This window comes from Notamacropus eugenii, chromosome 4 (assembly GCF_028372415.1).
Source record: "Notamacropus eugenii isolate mMacEug1 chromosome 4, mMacEug1.pri_v2, whole genome shotgun sequence".
Lineage (NCBI taxonomy): Eukaryota > Metazoa > Chordata > Mammalia > Diprotodontia > Macropodidae > Notamacropus > Notamacropus eugenii.
Window position 1 is genome coordinate 129,197,717 of NC_092875.1, and position 18,090 is coordinate 129,215,806.

The following is an 18,090-nucleotide window of genomic DNA, read 5'->3' on the forward strand; positions in this document are numbered from 1 at the left end:
AATAAGATTAGTGGCACTCTTGAAAACCAAAGATACCTCTTATAGAACATTGAATGTTTAAAAAGCCTTTGGAAAAAGGGATGTACCTGAGGGTAGAAATCAGTTCTGATTGGTTAACAGTCAATGATGGAGTGGACGTATTAATCAGAAGGTGGGCAAAAGTCTTCAGCTTCTCCTGCTGAGAACCCTGAGACTCAGCCACCTCCACCAGGGTGCACAGAAGAATTCATCTCTCTCCAAACTTCTTTAACTAGCTTTTGCCTTCATAAGTTCATAAGCTAGCTCTTTGTAAGATCTGCACCCCACCCCACCCAAGATGAGAAAAGCGTGTACTCGTAGGATTTGGCAATCTCATCTATCAGCAATTTCCTTCAGAGGCTGACTGAATAATCTTACAGGTATTGGTTTCTGAATGAGGAAATAGGAAGGAGAAAACCATAATCTTAATTTAATAATTGGTTTATAAGAGAAAAATAATCTTTTCTCTCACAGGGTAGTGATCCAGGAGAAGCAACAATCTGCTCCAGTATTTTTGCCAAGAAAACACAAAATGGTGTTATGGAGAGTTAGGTATTATTGGAATGACTTTGATGACAATAACAGGGAGCAGAGATGAGGAGGGGGGAGCATTCCAGACATGGGAAAATGCTGGGAGCCCAGAGAGTAAAGTGTCAAGGAGACCAGTGTCTTGGGATAACAGACACATTAAATTAAGGTGTGAGAAGATTGGAAAGGTAGGAGAGGGCCAAGTTTTGAAGGACATGGAATGCTAAACAAAAGATTTTATATTTGATCTTGAAGGTAATAGAGAGCCACAAGAATTTATTGAATGTGTTTATATGGGTGTGGCTTGGTTATACCTTCACTTTAGAAAGATTACTTGGTTGGCTGAGAGAAGGATGCACTGGTTTGGGACTTGTGGCAGGTAGACCAATTGGCAGACTTTTGTACTATTCCAGGAATGAGGTAACGGAGGCCTACACGAAATTGGTGGCAGTGTCAGAGGAGAGAACAGGGGCATCTGCAAGGTAAAATTGTCAACAGATTGGATGTGAAGTTGAGGATGATACCTAGGTTGTGAACCTGAGTGACTGGGAGGATGCTGGTACCCTCAGGAACTAAAAGGAAGCTAGGAAGAGGAAAAGATTTGTGTGAAGGGGAAGATAATGAAATGAGTTGGACATACTGGGGTTAAGATGTCTGTGGAACATCCATTTTGAGGTGTTCAGTCTACAGTTGCAGATGTGAGACTGGTGGTCAGGAGAGAGGTTAGAGGTGGTTAGGTAGATTTGAGAATCATCATCATAGAGATGATAATTGAATACATGAGAGCTGATAACATAACCAAGTGAATCATATATAGGGGAAGAAGAGAAGAGAGTCCTGGACAGACCCATAAGGGATTGTTATAGTTAACAGGTATGAGCTGAATGAAAATCTAGTAAATGAGACTGAGATGGAACAGTCAATTAGGTAGAAAGAGAGCCAGGAGAAAGAAGTATCCTAAAAACCTGGAGAGAAAAGAGGATAAGAAGGGTGAAATTTGAGTAAAGGCTTTTAGATTTGGCAGTGAAGTGATCATTGGTAACTGCAGAGAGAAATTTCTCCTGAATGAGGTCAGAAGTCTGTACAGAGGTAAGGAGAGAATGAGAAGAAAGGAAGTGAAGATATATCATCAGGCAGAGAGTTAATATTTGTTCATGTAAAGAAAGCATTTATATTTTTTCAAGTATATATTTACAAATACCTAAGATTCTGAGTAAAAGTGGAAGCTTAATATGAGAAAATTATCATTATTGACTGAATGACTGTTATAACCCCAGGTAAAATGTTGGTAAAAAATACAAAAGATTGAGTTAGAATTAAATAGATTTGTCATCTGTGAAAGTAGTGTAAAGGACTCTTAAATTGATGGAAATAAATGAACTGAAGGTGTTAGGTTGTGAACTAATTAAAGTCATTACATCTCATGCACAGATAGGACTTTTTTTTACAGAATAACAAGTAAGTGGTTTTGAGCAGTCTAAACATTTTATAATATGAATTATGTTGTGCTATATTTTTACACTTAGAGTAAGTTTTTTTTGCCTGTTGTACTTCCTGTGGTTATTTCCACTTCTTTTTAAACATAGTTGTACTTCATTTAACTTAATTTTGAACCACTAATGATACTGAATATCTTCATTAAACTGAAATACGTTACAGAGATTACGTTGATTAAGTGTAGTGAAGCTTTTTAACTGCTATAATGTGTCAGAAACAAAATAGCATTTTTGTGTTGTTGAAAACTTCACATTTTTTCATATCAGAACTTTGTATTTCTGATTTCAATCCTGTTTATTATTTGACTTAGCTATTTATGAAATGAAACTCCTGTCCCAATTGAACCATAAAATGTGTTTTATTAAAGACTAATACAGCTTTCTGTTTTTCAAATTTATATTCGGGCAATAACTGCTGTCTTCAGTGTCAGAAAAATGATCTAGGCTTACCCAAATAAGAAAACTGCCAAGGTCACAGATGGAGTCATTACAGGAAACCAGAACTAAATGAAAAGCCTAGATATTTCCTTTACAGAATATGCTAGGGGTGAGATTTTGTGGTATTAAAATTTCTATGAGAATTAAATTGATCTAAAATAATAGCTTCTCTGAGGTTGATTGATATGAGAGTTTCAGGATGTGGGTCTTTAGCTCCCAGAATTTCTAAGATTGCTTTAAATAAGCCAAGTAAAAGTTGTCCATCCTATCCTGTCTGACCTTTTTTTCCTACTGTTTAATAGCTGTGAAATTATATCTTTGCCATTTTTACTTCATTCTTTTAAGAAACATTTTGAACAAACCTAGGGCTCATTCTTTTTTTTTTTTCTGGGTCTCATTTATTTACTTTTTTTTCTTTTTTCTTTTTAATGTTCTGTAATCACTACCATAAAACTTAGATTTTTTTCCCCCCACCTACTCCCCACCATCCCCCTCCCTCCCCAAGATGGCATACAATTCTTTATAGGATCTACACATACTTTCCTATTGAGTATGTTTTCACTGTAGTCATGCTGTGTAGACGAACTAAAATAAATGGAAGAAATCATATAACAAATCAAAACATAATACACACACACACACACACACACACACAAATAAATGATCTGCTACATTCTGCGAATGAATTCCATAGTTCTTTCTCTGAGTATGGAAGGCATTTTGCCTTAGAAAACCATTGGGAATTTTCTTTTTTAAGTTCTTGCATTGTTACAAAGTTCCAAGTCTACCAGAAAAAACTCTCGCACACTGTGGTCGTTGCTGTGCATAAAGTTCTCTTCTGGTTCTTCTCCTTTCGCTCAGCATCAGATCATATAAGTCCTTCCAGGCCTCCCTGAAGTCTTCTTGTTCATCATTTCTTATGGTGCAATAGTACTCCATTACATTCATATACCATAATTTATTCAGCCATTTCCCAATTGATGAGCATCCCCTTGATTTCCAGTTTTTGGCAACTACAAAGAGTGCTGCTATAAATATTTTTGTGTATGTGGGACCCTTTCCCATTTTTATGATCTCTTGGGTATACAGTCCCCTAGGGCTCGTTCTTGATAAGTGACATTGATATGTCAGAGGGAAATTACATTTATGATAGTAAAATGCATAATAACTGGTAGGACACTCTGATTTTAGAGTTTCTGAATATGTGGTCATCTTGAGACACAGTTCATGTTTATGCAGATCTTTCAACAATTCAATTATTTTTCAGTGTCTTTTATTTTATTAAGTGCTGGTTACGTGCATGACACTACTAGACAAGGGATTACTGGACAAAAGTATGACCGCCCCTGACTTCAAAGAGATAACATTCTACTGGTGGTGGGGTGATATGCCCTTTGCAGATACAAATGAGGATATGCAAGGGAATTTTGCAAGAGAGAGTATTAACAAGTAGGGGTATCAAGAAAGGCATCACATAGGAGTGGATTGCCTATGTTGGAAAGTGTTGGGGATTCCAATAGGTAGAAGTGAAGAGAAGAGAGAGCATCACAGGTATAGAGGACAGACTATATAAAGACAGGGAAGAAGAAGATGTAATGTTTATGTGAAATGGCGTAAACTAATTTTATTATACATAGAGCCTGTAAGAGGGAATAAGTCTGGAAAGATAGGATGAACCCAAATTGTGAAAGGCTTTAAAATGTTAAATAGAGAAGCTTGTATTTTATCTTCGAGACAATAAGGAGCTATTGAAAGTTCTTGAACAGGTGAATGACATAGTAGTTAGTACTATGGGAGACACAATATGTATCTGTCCTCTGCCCTCTTTCTTTCCTTTTTTTCTTATTTTGTTTGGTGATCTCATCCCTCTCCTATGTGTTGAGTTATTATTTCCTTGCAGTTGATTCCCAGATCTATATATCTAGTTCTTATCTTTCAACTTCTTTCCTATATCACCTATGTAACCTTTTGGACATCTCAAACTGAGTAAGTCCAAAACAGAACTGTTGTTTTTCCCTAAACTCTTGCCCTCTACTGGATTTCCTGTTATTGTCAGGTACCACTGTTTTCCCAGCCACCTAGGCTCCCTTTTCACTCCTACTCATCCCACTCAGGTGGTTCTCTCTTACCTACAGGATCAAATATAAAATCTTCTTTTAAATCCCTTCAAAATCTTACCCCTTCCTACTTTTCCAGTCTTCTTGTACTTCTCAGCCACACTGGCCTTGATTTTCCTCTTACGTTTAGTTTCTCAATAGCTGAATGGAGAGGAGGATGAGAAGGAGGGAAGATTGATTATTATGATTATTAAGGTGACTGGGTGACTTGAAGGAATAAAAGCAATAAAATAGAACTCAGCATCTGGGGTAGACTAGCATGAGCCTCAAAGTAGGATGATTTTGTCAATGGGAGGGACAGAAGTAATATAATGTACCTGTTTAAGACCTATGACTCTCCCATGTACCCCATGCTGCTTCTCAGATGTACCAGCTGTAAGATTTTAAAGCATTATTAAATATGAGACGTAATGTGCATCTTCTACCTTGTTCTGAACTTGGGGGCCGAACAGAACAAGACTCAATCCCTTCTCTGAATAACAGCTCTCAAATAATTGAAGACATCAGGTGTCATTTCCCCACTGTGTCTTTTCACCAGGTCAAACATGTATTTACCTGATGCTTGAATGTCATGGATTCAAGGCCTTTCACCATCCTGGTTGCCCTCTTCTGGACACCTTCCACTTTATCAATTTTTTTCGTAAATTATGGTGACCAGAATTGAGCCAGTTGGCTGCTGCATTCCACTACTGATTCATTTAGGTTTCATTCCACTAAACCCCCAGATCTTTTTCAAAACTTCTGTCTGACCATGACTTCCCTCATCTTACATTGAGGAAGTTCATTTTCTTGATACCTAAGTGCAAGGTTTTTCATTTTTTCCTTTTGAATTTGATAATCTTAGATTCAACCCTGTGGTCTAGTCTATTGAGATCTGTTTAGATCCTTATTATCATCTGGTGTGTTAAACAATAAGCACAGATCCATTGGTGGTATTCCACTGGAGACCTCATTGACGTTGAACTGTTTGAAACAGGCCATCTAACAACTTCTAAGTCTACCTGATAGTATTATCTAATCTATATCTTCATTTTCTTTAATATTTCAAAAATTTTGCTAAGAAAATCAAGGTACAGCATTTTTCCTGATTACTAACTTACAGAAACCTTCCCATGTTTTTCTAAGTCCTCCATTAGTTCTTTCTACAGGGTAGTTTTTATTTAATACATTTGATTCAGACATTCCCCAATCAGGTTTTTAGCTTTTCTTTCTGTATTTTATTACATATGGACTTTTCCTTTCTTTGACTTCCTTTATGCTACATAGGAGGATGGCTGGGTCAAGGATAAGAAACTAAAAATTTAGTCACTTTTCTCACATAATTCCAAATTTTTTGCAGAAGTGTTGGACGGATTCACAGTCCCACCAACAGTGTAATTAGTGTGTCATTTTTCTCATAGGTCTTCCACTGTTGATTTTTTTTTTTTTTTACCATCTTTACCAATATTCTGGATATGAAGTCAAAGAGGTACAATGTTCTTTCCTGATGGTTTTTTTTATTTTGTTTTTTTTTAGGAAGTTGAAATAGGTGTTTGGCAACTAATAGGTGATATTATGTATCTTCATTTAATTTCTCTGCATGCATTTTGAATGTTTTTTTCTTATTACATATATAAACAGTTTTTAACATTTGAAACATTTTTTGAATTCCAAATTCTATCCTTTTATTACTTTCTTACATTTGCCTTCCTGAGACAATAAGCAATTTGATATAGGTTATCCACATCGTACAATCATGCAAAGCATTTCCATATTAGTCATGTTGTTAAAGGAAACAGACCAAAAGAAAGTGAAAAATAGTATGCTTCGATCTGCATTCATGCTTTCTCAGTTCTTCCTTTGGAGTCATCTTGGAACATTATATTGCTGAGAATAGCTAAGTCATTCACAGCTCTTCATTGAACAATATTGTTACCGTATACAGTATCCTCCTGGCTCTGTTCACTTCACTGCATCCGTTCAAACATCTTGCTCATCATTTCTTACAGCACAATAATATTCCATTACAGTCATACCACAACTTGTTCAGCTATTCTCTAGTTGATGGGCATCCTCTCAATTTCTGATTCTTTGCCACCACTGAAAGAGCTGCTGTAAAATATCTTTGTACAAATAAGTCCTTTTCCTCTATTTTTGATCTCTTTGAGATACAGACCTAGTAGTGGTATTGATGTCAAAGGATAGGCACAGATTTATAGCCCTGTGGGCATGGTTCCAAATTGCTCTCAATAATGGTTGGATCACTTCACAGTTCTACCAGCAGGGCATCAGTGTGCCAATTCTTCCACATCCCCTCCAACATTTTATTATTTTCACTTTCTCTAATTTTAGCCAATCTGGTAGGTGTGAGGTGATATCTGAAAGTTGTTTTAATTTTCACTTCTCTAATCTTCAATAGTGATTTTAGAGTATTTTTCATATGAGTGTATATAGCTTTGATTTCTTCATCTGAAAACTACATGTTTATATCCTTTGCCCATTTATCAATTGGAGAATGACTTGTATTATAAATTTGACTTAGCTTATATTTGAGAAATGAGGCCTTTATCAGAGATACGTACTGTAAAGTATTTTTTTCCTCTGGCTTTCTGCTTTCCTTCTAATCATGACTGCATTGCTTTTGTTTGTGCAGAACCCTTTTAATTTCATAGAATTAAAATTTTCCATTTTACATCCCATAATTCTCTGTCTCTTATTTGGTCATAAATTCTTCCCTTATCCATAGATATGACAGGTAAATTATTCGATGCCCCTCTACTTAGTTTATGAAGGTATCACCCATTATGTCTAAACCATGTACTCATTTTGACCTTATGGCATCCAGTGTGAAATGTTGGTCTATACTTGTTTCTGCCAAACATTCAGTTTGTAATTCTTTAATGGGAATTTGCTATTTGGAGACATTGAGGTGTTTTAAATGAACCTCTTTTGATGCTTTAACTTAAAAAAAAAATCCTATTCAGTTCTGGGTTTTTGTTTTTTGTTTTTTGCCTTTAAATTCTTTTGTTGAGCTCAGCATATCCTGATTGATAGTTTTCTTCTTGCCTCTTGGCTGGCCTTGAGGATGAAAGATTAGAATGCCTTTCTTTTGAGGCTAGAAATTGACTTCCTTTCAGATATGTGTGACTTGCTAATTTCTTTTAATCGTTCTGTGGCAAATAGGTTTTTCTCTGAGCATGTTGAATTAAAATGAGCATGTTGTATGAGCATGTTGAATTAAAATATCATTTCTTTTTTATAGCTTCATCAATTAAAAGTTTTTTCTTTCTTCACTGTCAGCATCTCGGAATTGCTAACTTTGTGACATTTATTTCAGTTCTTTTCCAACATTAAGAATATTTCTGGCTTTCTTGAATCATTTCTTATAGTCAGCATAATAATATTTCATCTTGATAGATAACCAGTAACATAGAAAAGCACTCTTGCCTTTCACCATGCAGCAGATAGAGTCATATTTGACCTCATACACTTATTAGTTGTGTGATCTTGGGCAAGTGACTTAACCTTTGTTGGCCTCAATTTCCTCATCTACAGAATGGGGACAATACTTGAACCTACCTCCTCGACTTGTGTTGTGAAGCTCAAATGAGATAATAATTGTAAAGCACCTTAGCAGTGTGCCTGGCACATAGTAAGCTATATATAAAAAATTAGCTATTGTTATTAAGTGGGGCATGGGTTTGCTTTTTTTCTCATATAGTGGTAACTTTTATGTATATTTAGTGATTCAAAGTTTACAGTGACTTTTCTTTCCCCACATGACTAATGAGGCTTAAGAGTTATTCTGTACTTGACAGATTGCTGAATTTCGAATCAGGAAAACCTGTGTTCATATACTACCTCTGGTGGATGCCTAATAATGTGACTGTGGGCACGGCAGTTAATTCCTTTTATTCTCAGTTTTCTCATCTGCAAGACAGTAATGGGTAAATAAACAGGGTTTCTATAGTGGTCATAGGAGATATTATGTAAATCAAGTCCTTGCTGGTCACTGCAATAATCCCTCCAGTTTGTTGGTATGGAATGAGTTAAGAAAAATTATCTAGTAGCTTCCTCTGAAAGCTCTTGGGACTAAATTCTCCACATTTGAAATTGGGCACCCTGGTTCTAAGACTAATTTTTTAGCTTCTTAGTTTAAACTCCTTACTCTGCCCCTAATCTGGAAAAATGTGTTCCCTGTATTCCAGTTTTATTAGTGCTATACTTGGGAAATTATAGATAAGGCAGCCTTTGTTGACAAATGGAACTTTCCAAAGTCTTAAGGAAAGGTATTTTTGCTTTGCTGTAATTCACTGGATCTTTATCTGATAAGGATAATCATACTATCCAGCACTATGACCACAGTTCTTTAAAATTTCCAGAGCACTTTGAGTAATCTCATTTGGGCCGTATGATAGAACTGCAAGGTAAATATTACAGGGTTTTTTTGTATAGTCCCATTTTATAGGTGAAGAAACTAGAGGCTTAGGAAGGAAGGAAACAGGTAAATGTTTATTATGTGCCAGGTGCTTTACAGATCTGATCCTTACTAAAGCCCTGGAAGGTAAATGCTTTTATTATCCCCATTTTACAGTTGAAGAAACTAAAACAAAGAGTTAAAGTTAATTGCCTAGGATCTAGAAGCTGGTAAGCCTCTTTTGAATTTGATTCCTGATTCCAGTTCCAGCTGTCTATTCACTGTGCTTTAGCTACTTCTTAGGCTAAGTGACAGATTTAAAATATCAACAGCTAAAATAATTTGTAGACAATCCAAAAACAGTGATTCTTAGCATCCTTGGCACCATTTTCCAACACTGCCAGAAGCAGAAAGAGGTAGCACAAGACTTAGACATTTTGTATTTTTTTTTTGTTTCATAGGTTGTCAAGGTCAAATAATTCATCATATAGTAGTCGACCTAATGATATTGATTCTCATTCAATTTATATAGGCCGGTATTTAAAAAATAGATCTATAAGTCTGTTGCTAGGTTCATTTTTGAAGGTTTTCTGGCTTGGCAGTAGACCTTATCATTAAATAATATGTCATGAATTACTTCCGCTTGGTCCTAACATTCTGATTTTAGAGCAGTGATTTCTGGATTCCAGTGTCGTAGTCAGTTGTGCTTTAGCTTATTAATAATAACCCTTAGATATACAATAAGATTTGTACTGTGTGAAATTTTTCTAAGAATAATTGAGTAAATTTTCATAAAGCAGAAATTGGTCTGTAGGATATTTTAAACTTTAGCATGTTCAATGTCATTATAAAGCTTATTTTTTTCAAGTTTTATTAATACCTTTTGTTTTTTATACCATTTTCTTTTCTTGATTTTTCCTTTCCCTGAGTATCTCCACCTTCCCTAGAAAACTAGTTAAGGAAAATGAAAGAACAATGGGGTCTTAGCAGGATATGTAACATTCTGCACTAAAAAGTGCATTTTTTCATGTGATTCATTTTTTTGTAGGGTACTGTGAGGGATGGAAAAAAAACTTGAGAAACCGAGTTTCTAGGTAATTAAGAATCAGTTCATTAATAAGGCTAGCTAATAATAAATTGATGGTCGCTAGTTTCTCTTGGTGACCAGAGACCCCAATGGAGACACTGAATGCTACTGAATGTCTTAAATACCTTTGGAAAAGGAATGCCTGTGACAAGTGAATATTAACCCTAATTGGTAGACATTTATTGAGGAGGTGGGCCAAAAGCCTTCCATTTCTCTGGTTGAGGAAGTGACTTGATCATGAGACTCGACTGCCTCCAGCAATTTGGACTGAGGAATTCTCCATCCAGAGCACTCTGGTTGTTTTTTTTCTTCATGAGCTGTATCACCCTAAACTGTCTTGGGGTAGGGGTGGGGAAGAGGTCATGAACTGGCCTAGACTGGATTCTTTTTCCTGCTTCCTGTTCAAAGAGAAGTTCCTTGAAGGTTAGGCGTAATCTCAATCTGCCATGTTCTTCAGAGGCTCACCTCCCTTACTTAGGAGCTGGGCCTCAGTGAAGAGGGAAGGGAAAAACTTGGATTCTAATTTAATAATTGGCTATTTGTATAATAGAAAAACAATTTTCTCTAGTCTGAGTTTGCCTTTTAGTTTTGCTTTTGTGGCATTATTGTATTCGCTGAATATACATTGCTATTCTATTAGTTACTTCACTCAGCTTCATTTCATGCAAATCTCCAGTTTAAAGTTCTACATGATTTTTTGTTCATTATTGCTTAATTGTTATTTGCCCAGACCTTTCCAAATTGGCATCTACTGGATTTCAGGTTTATTGATCCTACAGAGATTTACTGCTGTAAATATTTTGCCTAAATATGAGACCTTTCTATTTGACTTCCTTGGGCTATATGCCTACTTAGTACAGAGATCAGCTAGGTCAAAGGATATGAACAAGCTACTTTTCCAACATAATTCAAGATTGTTTTCCAGAATTATTGGTTCAGTTCACTGGTCTACCACCATAATGACTGGGTCTGTTTCTCCCTTCTGTCATCTTTGCCAATTTGCTTGGTGTGAATAGAAAATTGAGAGCAAATTTGCATTTCTATTAGTGATCTGGATCATGTTTTTGTATGGATAGTTTTCAGTTTTTCTTTTGAAAGCTGTTTTGTCTATGGGGAATGGCTCTTGGTCTTATAATAAGGTATCCCAGAAGTCTTAGTGCAGTTTTAAGTTTTAATTAAATACATAGTTTAAGACTGTATTTACTTAAGAAGCTTAAGTACAATTTAATAGCTTAAAACTGCTACCAAAAACTTTAGGGACAGCCTGTGTGTGTGTTTCCCCACATATCTTGCATATCATACTTTTTTCCTGAAATATGCAAAGATCTGTTTTGCTATTGGTAATCTTATTGTTTTAATTTTGTTTTTTGTAAATACTTTTATATTTTTATCTAATCAAAATTATTTATGATCACTTTTATTCTTTGCTTCATTCTTTCTCTAACCACTGTTATTACAGTTCTAATATTTTTTGGATGTGACTTTTATATATGTGGCCTCTATTGCTAGTATATTGTGGTAAATTATATAAAGTACAGGTCTAAATCTCTTTTCTGCCAATCTTTTCTAATTTTTCTAGGAAATATGGATTGACTTAAAAATGAATTATTGTTGAAGTCCTTTTTTTTAAAAATCATGTTTAAACACGCCATGTTCAGACAACCTCCATTCTAGTAAATATGACTGTTCATTAAAGCACATGGGCTATTTAGCTACATTAAAAAAATAACAACCTTAACAGCATTTCCATTTCTTAGGGTATGAACTTGGTAGAGTAAGCTGGCAAAAACCAAAGTAATGAAACCTAACATGGAATAAGTTTTTTAAAACTTTCTACATAATCTTTGAGGGAACGTTTTTGGAACATTTTAAAGCACTATTTAAAGACAAATTTGAAACAAAGTTCATTTAAAAAATATGACAGTTATGCTAGGCCTCTTGTGAAATTGACAATTGACAGATCAGTCTTAGAGGTTATGCCAACAGGGACAAAATTCTTTGCTTTTCATTTTCATTATTTAGAGCAGAAGATTTAGCCAGACAGCTTTGTTTCCTCAGGGGCCTCAGTTCACAAACATCTATATCTAGGCTAGTTACAACCTGATTTTTATATACATACAATTACAGTTAATCTTTTCCTCTGTTAAGAATTATATACTAGTATCCCTTCTTTTTGCTTATTTTCATCCTTTGGGAAAAGGGAGGTTCAAAGAAAAGACCAAGTGAATTTTTATTTTAAAGAATCAAATGATTCGTCCTGATGCTATATTCATTACCGAATACATAGTAGTCTTAGGCTGTGTCTGTACTGAATAATAAAGAATAGGAATAAAAATAACTCCTTGTAAAGGCATCATCTTAGAAGACATCTGGTTGGCTTCTTGCAGTTTGGGATTTCTTTTATTTATGGAAGTATTTTTGTTTATATAAACAAGCTTTTGGAGAAAGGAAAATATTCAGTAAAATTTCAAATCTGGTTATTAGCTCACATGAGGTCAAGCCCTGATACATAAAATTCAGAAGTGCCTGGAGTGTTAGCCATTTTATTCTATAACGTCTCCAAAGAAAGAGTGTTCCTTCAGGAAAAACTTGAGCCCCTTTAGCATAACTGGAGAACCTTTCTTTCTAGGATCACCGACCTTCAAAAGAGAAATCAGTCCAGAGAGAGATAAGTTAAAAAAGTAAAGCTTGAATAGGGTTTTTTATTTTTGAGAGAAATATGTAACGTTCCATTTGCCTTCTTTTTCCATGATCAACATGAAACAACTCTAATAAATAAAATTCTTAATTTCCAGGACATAGGAAGAAAGAAATGTAGAGAGACAGCAAAGTATGCGTTTCAGGGAAAAGCAGATTTTGGAGTGAAAACATAAAGGTTTGTTTCCTGGTTCTGCTCCTTATGTATGACCTTGGGCAGATCACTTCACTCTGAGGCTTTTCTTCCTATGTAAAATGAAGGTGTTGGATTAGATGGTTCCTTCCAACCCTGTGATTCTGGTACTGAGAGAAAACTTGCATAGAGAGACAGCCTTTCATTGGGGCAACATCCCCATCTTGTGGTTTCTATGGACATTGCCATTAAAGGTCTGAAACCTTATTGCTTTTTTGTAACTCCCAAGGAAAAGTACCATGCATATCAGTGTTACCTTTCTGTCCTCTGATAGAACTGTCCACCCTTATTCGAGCTTGTGGGGAGTTCCCACACTCAATAGCCTTATTCTCTTGCTGCTCTTGTGGAAAATAAAGAGCCTCCATTCTTTCTACTAGGACTGGGGTGGAAGGAGAAAAAAGGAATGTTTGCACCTCCATCACCTCCCTAGTTTCCCCAAACTTCTCAAATAAGAGAGGAGTCCTTGACCTCCTTTCTACTTCCCCCTACCTAGTTGGCCCTTGCTCTGGCTGAGAAGGGTATGTATGTCAAGTTATATTTCTGAATACTTTTCCATAGATTCCTCCATAGGAAAAGGGACTGTCAATAAGCATTTCTAACAAGTACTTTGTTCTAAACTTGTTAAATTGCATTTCTAGTGAACAGATTTAAATGAGTACTATCCCTTTTCAATGTTAAAAGGACCTACAGGATATTTCCTTCATCAACAAGATCAGTCAAGCTTAAGTTTAGGATTTAATCAGCCCTGATGCCTGATGCACCATAAGAAGAGTCATAGGGAAAATTTCAACCTAGGGCTCCCAGTTAAGATCTTTAGCTGTCATTGTGCCTCTACCATACAGTGCAAACATACTATCAAGAAGAGGCTGCCAGCCCCTGGAGGTGCAATGGAGTTATCACTATTATGACCAAAAAATAATTTATTACCTTCTACATGCTTTACCACCCTCTCCTTGTATGTTTCCTTGTCTCTCTCCCATCTCATCAGTGTACTCCTCTATATTAATTACATTTTATTACTGCTTCTAATTTTATTGGTTAAATTCAGTAGTATTACAGTCTACTTAATTTATTTTCTTTCAGATAAAAGATTTTGTAATTCTGCAAATAATACCTGTAAAATTTTATATGGTTTCTTTTAGGTTGTTTTGAAAATAATTAAACATTACCAAGAAGAAGGACAGGGCAATGAAGTTGTCCAAGGAGTACTTTTGGGTCTGGTGGTGGAAGACAGACTTGAAATCACCAATTGTTTTCCCTTTCCCCAACACACAGAGGATGATGCTGATTTTGATGAAGGTAATGGTGTTTCTCTCTTATGCCTTTTCAGTATCATGAACATTCTCTATAACAAGTTTTCATTTTCTTTTTTCTTTTTTTAGATTTTCATTTCCTGTTATAAGAATTGATTTAATAACACTTTTTTGTCAGTCTCTTGGGTTTTTGTAAAAAGCACATGGGTACTTTGGATATATACTTTAAAATCCGTAGTAAAACTTGACTTGGCTTTATCTGCCTTGGCATTTTTGGTGATAATTTAGTAAAGTACTAGATGAAGCTTACTTTTCCATTAAGGAAATGATTTCTAAACACATTTACAAGTTTTTCTTGGAATACTGTTACCTTTTTAGGAGAACAATCTGTTTCCTAGCATTTTAGAAGGACAGTTTCTTTCATACCATGACAATATAATTGTTGTGTCTGAGTGGAGGAAGGTAAGTAGTTGGGGCATTGATGTATTAAACACAAATCATCCTTATTTGTTTATTAAAATACGCTTTTATATGACACTGTTTAGTGTTTGTATATCAGGTATTTTTATTTCTTAAACATGTTTAGCAATTCACACTTCACCAATCAGAGATCATTTAGTTTAGAGGTGTCAAACCATGGGGTCAGGGTTGGTGCTGCGTGCAGGCTCACAATATTCTGGAGGATGGACCATATTAAAATGTAATTGGGAAATATTTAGCAAAATAAAATACAATAAGACATAGATAATGTTATAAGGCAGTATGTGCCAGTAGAGAGTTTCCATTTGAGTTCAACATTACTGATCTAGTCTGTTCCCCTAACATTTTTTATTTTATATGCTATGACTTCACTCCCTCCCCCAGTTTTCTTCATCTATATTACCCTCTCCCCTCAGCAACCATTATTTTGTTTCTTTTGTAACCTTGGAATAATCAGTCACTAATACATTTACTAAGTACTCAATGTGTGCCATGCACTGTGCTAAGTGCTGCATGTTCAAAAATGGACAAAAGATAGTTCTTATTCTCAAGAAGCACATAATCTAATGAAGGAGACAACAAATTACTATATATAAAAAGTTACATACTAAATATGTAGCAAATAATGAATAAAGGGAAGGTATTAGAATTAAGAGAGGTTGGGAAAGATTTCCTGGAGAAGATGGAATTTTAGAAGTCTTAAAAAGATGCCAAGGAAGTTAGTAGGCAGAGATGAGAAGGGAGAGCATTTCCAGATCTGAGGAGAGACTTGAGGCAGTTAGACCCATCAACAGACTGTTGTAATAGTCTAAGTGTGAAATGATGAGAAACCGCCTCAGAATAGTGACAGACAGTGTAAGAGGAGAGAAAGGAGGTATTCAATAGACATTGCAGAGATGAAATTGACACTCCTTGGCAGCTGATTGGATGTGGGGGCAGAGAGAGATAGTGAGGAGTCCTGTGTTGTAATCCTGAGGGAGTGGAAGGATTGTGATAGCTCTACAGTTATAGGGAAGGTAAGAAGAGGGGGAAGATTTAGGTGAAAGAAAAATGAATTTGGTTCTTTCCCCTTCCCTTTTCCCTTATTGCCCTCTTTGGTTTTTTATTGATAACTTTTTTTCCTTTTTTAAAATATGTAATTTATTTATTTTTCAGTTCTTAACAGTCACTTCCACAAGAATTTGAATTCAAAATTTTCTCCCCATCTCCCCCCCCCCCCCCCCCAGGACAGCATGCACCCCATCCACCCCTTCCTCCAGTCTGTTCTCCCTTCTGTTACTCACCCTTCTTCCATCCCCCTTCCCCTCTTTTCCTGTAGGGCAAAATAGATTTCTGTACTCCATTACCTGTATAGCTTAATTTCCAGTTGCATACTGAAACAATTTTTAACATTCAATCTTAAAACTTTGAGTTCCATATTCTCTCCCTCCCTCCCCACCCACTATAATTGGGAAAACAAGCAATTCAGTGTAGGTCATACATGAATAATAATGCAAAGCACTTCCATAATTATGTTGTACAAGACTAACCACATTTCCCTCTGTCCTATCCTTCCCTTCGTTTATTCCATTCTCTCCCATGACCTGTCCTCCCACAATAGTGTTTGCTTCTGATTATCCCTTTCCCCAATTTGCTGTCCTTTCTGTTATCTTCTCTCTCCTATCCCCTTCTCCCTTGCCTTTCTTCAGGGTAAAGTAGATTTCCATATCCAATTGATTGTGTGCTATTCCCTCCTTAAGCCAAATTCCATGAGATTAAGGCTCAATTATTTCCTTTCATCTCCCCCCTCTTCCCCTCCATTGTAGAAGCTCTTTCTTCCCTCTTGTTCATTAGATGATTTGCTACACTCTACCTCTCCCATTCAACAGCAAATTTTATTTTTTTTAGGTATTCTTCCTTCATATTCAGCTCACCCTGTGCCCTCTGTCTATGTATATATAAAAATATATATACGTACACACATATACCCATGTACACATAAATACCTACACATATGTAACATACACATGCATACATACCCATACATACCTACATATTTATATTCCCTCTTAACTATCCTAATGCTGAAAAGTCTCATGAGTTTCAAATAACATCTTTCCCTGTAGGAATGTAAACAGCTCAACTAGTGAGTTCTTTAATGCTTCTCTTTCCTGTTTACCTTTTCCTGTTTCTCTTGATTCTTGTATTTGAAAGTCAAATTTTCTATTCAGCTCTGGTCTTTTCAACAAGAATGCTTGGAAGTCCTCTATTTCATTGAAATTCCATTTTTTCCCCTGAAGTATTATAATCAGTTTTGCTAGGTAGGTGATTCTTGGTTTTAATCCTATCTCCTTTGCCCTCTGGAATGTCATATTCCAAGCTCTTTGATCCCTTAGTGTAGAAGCTGCTAAATCCTGTGTTATCCTAATTGTATTTCCACAATACTTGAATTGTTTCTTTCTGACTGCTTGTAATATTTTCTTCTTGACCTGGGAACTCTGGAATTTGGCTGCCATATTCCTAGGAGTCTTCCTTTTCAGATCTCTTTCAGGTGGTGATCAGTAAATTCTTTCCATTTTTATTTTACCTTTTGCTATTTTGCCCATTACTGTTTTTATCAGGGCAGTTTTCCTTGATAATTTCTTGGAAGATGAGGTCTAGACTCTTTTTTTTTGACTGTGAATTTCTGGTAGACCAATACTTCTTAAATTATCTCCTGGATCTATTTTTCAGATCAATTATTTTTCCAGTGAGATATTTCACATTGTCTTCTACTTTTTCATTCTTTTGGTTTTGTTTTATAATTTCTTGGTTTCTCATAAAGTCATTAGCTTCCATCTGCTCCATTCTAATTTTTAAAGAACTATTTCCTTCAGTGAGCTTTTGCAGCTCCTTTTCTATTTGACTAATTCTGCTTTTTAAAGCATTTTTCGCCTCATTGGCTTTTTGGACATCTTTTACCATTTGAGTTAGTCTATTTTTAAAGATGTTGTTTTCTTCAGCATTTTTTTTGTGTCTCCTTTAGCAAGCTATTGACTCGCTTTTCATGGTTTTCTTGCATTGCTCTCATTTCTCTTCCCAATTTTTCCTCCACCTCTCTTACTTGATTTTCAAAATTCTTTTTGAGCTCTTTCGTGGCTTGAGACCATTGCATATTTTTTTTGGAGGTTTTGGATGTAAAAGCCTTGACCTTGATGTCTTCCTCTGTTGGTATGCTTTGTTCTTCCTCACCTGAAAGGGTGTAAGAAAATACCTGTTCATCAAGAAAGTAACCTTCTGTAGCCTTCTTTTTTTCCCTTTTTGGCAGATTTTGCCAGCCAGTTACTTGACTTTTGAGTCCTTTGTCAAGTGGGAGGGTATAGTCTAGGCACCTGTAAGTTCTCAGTTCCTCCAAGGTGGCACAATCAA

At 35.7% G+C, this 18,090-nt stretch overlaps 1 protein-coding gene across 1 annotated transcript in view; it reads left to right on the forward strand.

Annotated features, from left to right (window-relative positions):
* Positions 1 to 18,090, forward strand: part of EIF3H (eukaryotic translation initiation factor 3 subunit H) — a 112,413-nt gene that overhangs the window by 13,082 nt on the left and 81,241 nt on the right. Inside the window, exon 2 of the mRNA XM_072603242.1 lies at positions 14,113 to 14,269. Within this exon, the coding sequence (XP_072459343.1) occupies positions 14,113 to 14,269 (157 nt within the window). The remainder of the gene's footprint in view (positions 1 to 14,112; positions 14,270 to 18,090) is intronic.